This window comes from Palaemon carinicauda, chromosome 1 (genome assembly GCF_036898095.1).
Source record: "Palaemon carinicauda isolate YSFRI2023 chromosome 1, ASM3689809v2, whole genome shotgun sequence".
NCBI classification, from domain to species: domain Eukaryota; kingdom Metazoa; phylum Arthropoda; class Malacostraca; order Decapoda; family Palaemonidae; genus Palaemon; species Palaemon carinicauda.
In genome coordinates this window covers 68,896,586-68,901,585 of record NC_090725.1, presented here as the reverse complement: position 1 = coordinate 68,901,585, position 5,000 = coordinate 68,896,586, and the positions used below count along the sequence as shown (strand labels likewise).

The 5,000-nt window shown below is 30.8% G+C and overlaps 2 protein-coding genes across 2 annotated transcripts in view; one reads left to right on the top strand and one right to left on the bottom strand.

The window, feature by feature from the left end:
- The window catches only part of LOC137648750 (retinol dehydrogenase 13-like), a 1,058,070-nt gene that overhangs the window by 408,841 nt on the left and 644,229 nt on the right, over nt 1-5,000 (top strand). The window lies entirely within an intron of this gene.
- The window catches only part of LOC137648682 (NPC intracellular cholesterol transporter 2-like), an 8,323-nt gene continuing 4,674 nt past the window's right edge, over nt 1,352-5,000 (bottom strand). The window contains exons 3-4 of the mRNA XM_068381700.1: nt 3,187-3,359; nt 1,352-1,763 (exon numbers count right to left, since the gene is read on the bottom strand). Of these exons, the coding sequence (XP_068237801.1) occupies nt 1,680-1,763; nt 3,187-3,359 (257 nt within the window). The 3' untranslated portion in view covers nt 1,352-1,679. The remainder of the gene's footprint in view (nt 1,764-3,186; nt 3,360-5,000) is intronic.

The window sequence follows — 5,000 nt, the reverse complement described above, 5'->3', positions numbered from 1 at the left end:
GGACGCTGATCGTATGTATATATGGTCAGTCTCTTGGGCATTCTTCTGCTAGCTAGGGTATTGTCACTGTCCCTTGCCTCTGCGATTCATGAGTTACCTTTGAACCTTTAATGTAAAAGATTCTGTATTCTGCATTCATTCTGTCCTTATATGCAGTTCTACCACTCTGAGAAGCGTGGCACGTGTAGGAAAGACTTGGCATAAGGCTCGTGTCCATTTTTAGGTGCCTATTCCAACGGTGCTTGACATCATAAACTCATAAATCATCTTGAAAAAGATGGTCGAGAAGGAAATTTTGATATAAAAGAATATATGCCTATATAGATATTACAAACATCATATAATTTTCCTTCAATCTGCAAATCGAAATTGTATTTTTTTCAAGTAGAGCACCAATGAAATAAGTCTAGAAAGGATCTTCTATACTTGCAAAATATTTTGCTTGATAATTATATGAAACATATCTACTGTATTTTGGGGCGTTTTCCCACCAATCTCCAACAAGAGGCCTGGACTTTTTTGACTAATCATTACATTTTGATACTTTTTCGTGATATTTATGTAAATTAACAAAAGTTTTGGAATGCATCGCATATTCCAAAAGGTTGCATGAGAGTTGATCGCAGAAATTTAGGCTCCATTGTTGAGATAGTTGAAAGATTTATCTTTAAAATATTTAGATTAATCGCACCTTTCCACCTACTTACAGTTCTTTTTGCCATCTAATGCTTATGTGATAGCCCTGTTCCTTAGCTGACTTACGAATGCCATACACCATTGCCTCCATTTTCATGAGTTGCGTAGATGCTTTTATATGTAGATATTTTTTTTTTTTTTTTTTTTGGCCCAAATATCAGTTATCTCTATTTCTCTTACTTTATTTGCTTATGGGCATTCTGTTGTGGATGTTTACTTAAAATTTAATTGCATTTTGGCTCGTTTAACGTGATTGTTTGAGGATAATAATAATAATAATAATAATAATAATAATAATAATAATAATAATAATAATAATAATAATAATAATAATAATAATAATAATGAGGAAAACACTGAAAACTCTTTGGTTTGGTTTTCATATGGTAGAAATCAATATTATTTTTCCATGTATTACTGGCATTTTTCAGTGTTAATATACAATAAACTTTCATCTGCAATTGTAAAAGTTTTCTTTTTTGTGTTGCTTTTCTCTGAAACTTTAATTTTTTTTTTCAAGAATATAATTTATTGAATACACAAACGGGATAATAAAAAGTGAGTTGGTGTAAATAATTTATTACATCATATGAAATAAGATTGTAAATGAATGCAGGACATGAAAAAAAAAAAAAAGTAGTAAGCACAATACGAAGATTTTTGTCTTTTTTATTACAACCCTAGTTAGAAAAGGAGGAGGCTATAAGCCCAAGGGCTCCAATAGGGAAAAATAGTCCAGTGAGGAAAAGAAACAAGGAAATAATAAACTACAAGAGAAATAATAAACAATTAAAATATATCTTGATAACAGTAACAACATTAAAATGGACTTTTGATATTTAAATATCAATCGAAAGAATAGAAATACTTTGACGAAACTCTTGTTAAATGACAAAAGTCTTTAGTAACGAAAACAGGAAGATAAGACAAGATTCGCTTAGTTTACAATTCATCATTTACCGACGAAGAGTCGGAGGCCGTCCTTAAACTATGTCGATTATCAAAAGCCCACAGAACCTAACTCTCTCGTTCTCGTCCAGAAGCTTCCAAGTCACATACGCGAGTACCTGTCGGAAAAGAAGACTTGCTTATATATTTTTGCTTTTAAATTCTGTTATATTTGTATTCGGTATATCGAGACAGTAAATGTGAAGTTAAAGTACACTGTTAAAAATAAGCGTGATTTTCATCGGAAATTCTCCGTAAAAATATACTGTTCTCATTCGCATTTCAGTAAAATATGGACGACCGTAATTTTACCATACTTTGTTATTATCTTTTACGAGTTGGTGACCGTTATCTCCCTCCTTTATGGCAATATATTCGTTTTTAAAACTGTAAAAATCCTCGAATAAGTGTTGCCAGACATTTACCGTCTTTTTTTTCAATGTAATTTTTTAAGTGTTGGTAAATGTCTAACTCGCATTGTACATATTTTGATACATGATAGAAGTGGTATTGAAACCTAAATTGCTTCTGTCTGTTAGGAATCCTTTTAATTCTCTTTTCACAACAAAAAATAAATAAAATAAAGAGCTACAAAACCTTTATTTATTTCACTTTATCGCTGATATTCCCATAAAAACAATAAAAAGAAAAACCAAATGTCATAGACGTTAGGAACATATTTCTCCCGAGTCCAGAAAGAACATTTCATATAGATAGTCTTTCGTGATCAAATTCTAAGTGAAAAAAAGAGTTGTAATAAGTTATGCTGGCAATCGTAATTATACAGTAGACCCCCTTACATCGTAATTCGACAGTAAACCCTCTTATATCGTAATTCTACAGTAGACCCCCTTATACAGTATCGTAATTCTACAGTAGACCCTTTTATATCGTAATTCTACAGTAAACCCTCTTATATCGTAATTCTACAGTAAACCCTGTTATGTCTACTGTAGGTTCTAGAGCTTTCAGATATACGACCACAAGATTATACATTTCCCACTAGACATTCGAAAGACTGAAGATATTAAGGCTATCAAGAGAAAACTGAAGACTTTCTTTTTTTCCAAGTGCATTGATAATGCGGATTTGACAAAAAACGAGCAATATGCGGTGTGAAATGCAGAATGCATTGGAATGCATACACTGTTAAAAAAAACCGTAATTTGAATCATAAATTCTCCATCAAATTATACTGTTCTCAGCCCTATTTCAGTAAAATACAGGCGGCCGTAATTTTACCATACTTTGTTATTATCTTTTGCGGGTTGGTGACCGTAATATCACGTAATATCACTCACTCCTTTCGTCAATATAACCGTTTTTAAAACGGTCAAATTCCTGGAATAAATGTTGCCAGGCATTTACCGTTTTATTAATGCAAATTTTTAACAGTTTATGATAAAATTTCTTTGAATATCCTGCAGTGTAGAGAGTAACGCCCCCCCCCCCCCCCCCCCCCCGCCCCGCCCCTGCGGTATAGAACCTAAAAAGCAGCCCTTAAAGTAAAGTATAAGAATGTTTAATATGTGTTTTACTAACCGCAGGGTATTCCGCTAGGACAGGCATCTTAGCACTGTAGAAATATTCATTGCCTGCCTTCAACGGACACTCGCCTGACTCGAGCAATTCGCATCCTCCTGGGCCAGGAAAGGGGAAGGATTGGCCTCCGATCTTTGCATCGATAGTTGTGGTAAGAGACTCTGCGTCAGTTTCTGTATGAGAAGAGAAGATTTTTTATAAATACACTGTTAGAAAAACCCGTAATTTCAATCGGAAATTCTCCGTATAAAAGTAGTGTTCTTAATCGTATTTCAGTGAAATACTTGCGACCGTAATTTTACCTTACTTTATTAGTATCTTTTACGGGTTGGTGACCGTAATATCACTCCTTTATGTCAACATACCCGTTTTTAAAACGGAAAAAATCCTGGAATAAATTTCGCCAGACATTTACCGTTCTTTTAATGCTAATTTCTAACAGTGTAATAAAATTTTGATTATCAAGAAAAGTTTATCATAGGTTCAGACGATATTTTGTCTAAGCGAGATTTTTCATAGCTAGTAGAACTTTGATTGTCAAGGAAAAAAAAATTATAGGCTAACGCGGTATTTTGTGTGCAAGAGGAAAAAATTTTGACAATGGAGTTTTGAGAGTCTGAAAATGTTTATCATAGGTTAAGACGCTATTTAGTTTGTAAGCGATTTCTTTTCATATTAGAATTTTAATTATCAGAAAAATTGTTTATCATAGGCTATTGCGATATTTTGTCTGTAAACGATTTTTTTTTCATGATGAAATTTTGATTGTCAGAATATTAGTTTATCATAAGTTAATACGATATTTTGTCTAAGCGATTTTTTTTAATAATAGAATTTTGGTTTTCAGAAAAATAGTTTATTATAAGCTAAGACGAAATGTTGTTTGAAAGTGATTTATTTATAATTTCTAGAATGTTGAATATCTGAAATACTTTATCTTAGCCTGAGACGATTTTTTGTCTGTGAGTGAATTATTTTTCATAATTAATAGAATTTGGAGCATAAAAAAATATTCTATCATAGGTTGATACGATATTTTGTCTATAAGCGATTTTTTTTTTCATAAGTAATAGAATTTTGATTGCTAGAAAAAGTTTATCATAGGCTGAGACGACATTTTGTTGCAATCGAAAAAAAAATCCTCTGTAAACAAGAACATATTTCAGATATAAAGTTTTTAATCTGAAGAAGATTTTGTCAGAGAAAATAAAATAAGTTTTGGGGAAAAATTATCAGGAAAGAAAAAGTTTGGTTAAAAAGAATTATTTGTATCAGAAGAAAGGAGCATTTTAAGTAGAAGTGAAATATTATTCATGAAAAAGAAAAAGTTTTACTAACAAAATGTTATCAGATGGGAAGAGAATTGTATTGAAGAAATATGTTTTTAAATTTTAATATTTATCTTAATATAATAGACAATCTCCTGAAGACCATATATATCTTAAAAGCTCTTTCTCATTTTTATTATAAATATTTTTCTAATTACTTTAATGTTATAGAATAACTTCCTGAAGACCAAAAATTTCTTAAAAGCTTTTTAACCTTTTCATTATAAATATTTTTCTAATTATTTCAATGTTATAGATAAACTTCCTGAAGACTATATATTTACTAAAAGCTCTTTCACATTTTTATTATGAATATTTTTCGAATTACTTTAATATTATAGACAAACTTCCTGAAGAACATATATTTCCAAAAAGATCTTTATCATCTTTATAATGAATATTTTTCTAATCACTTTAATGTTATAGACAAACTTCCTGAAGACCATATATCTCTTATAAGCTCTTTCACATTTTTATTATAATTAT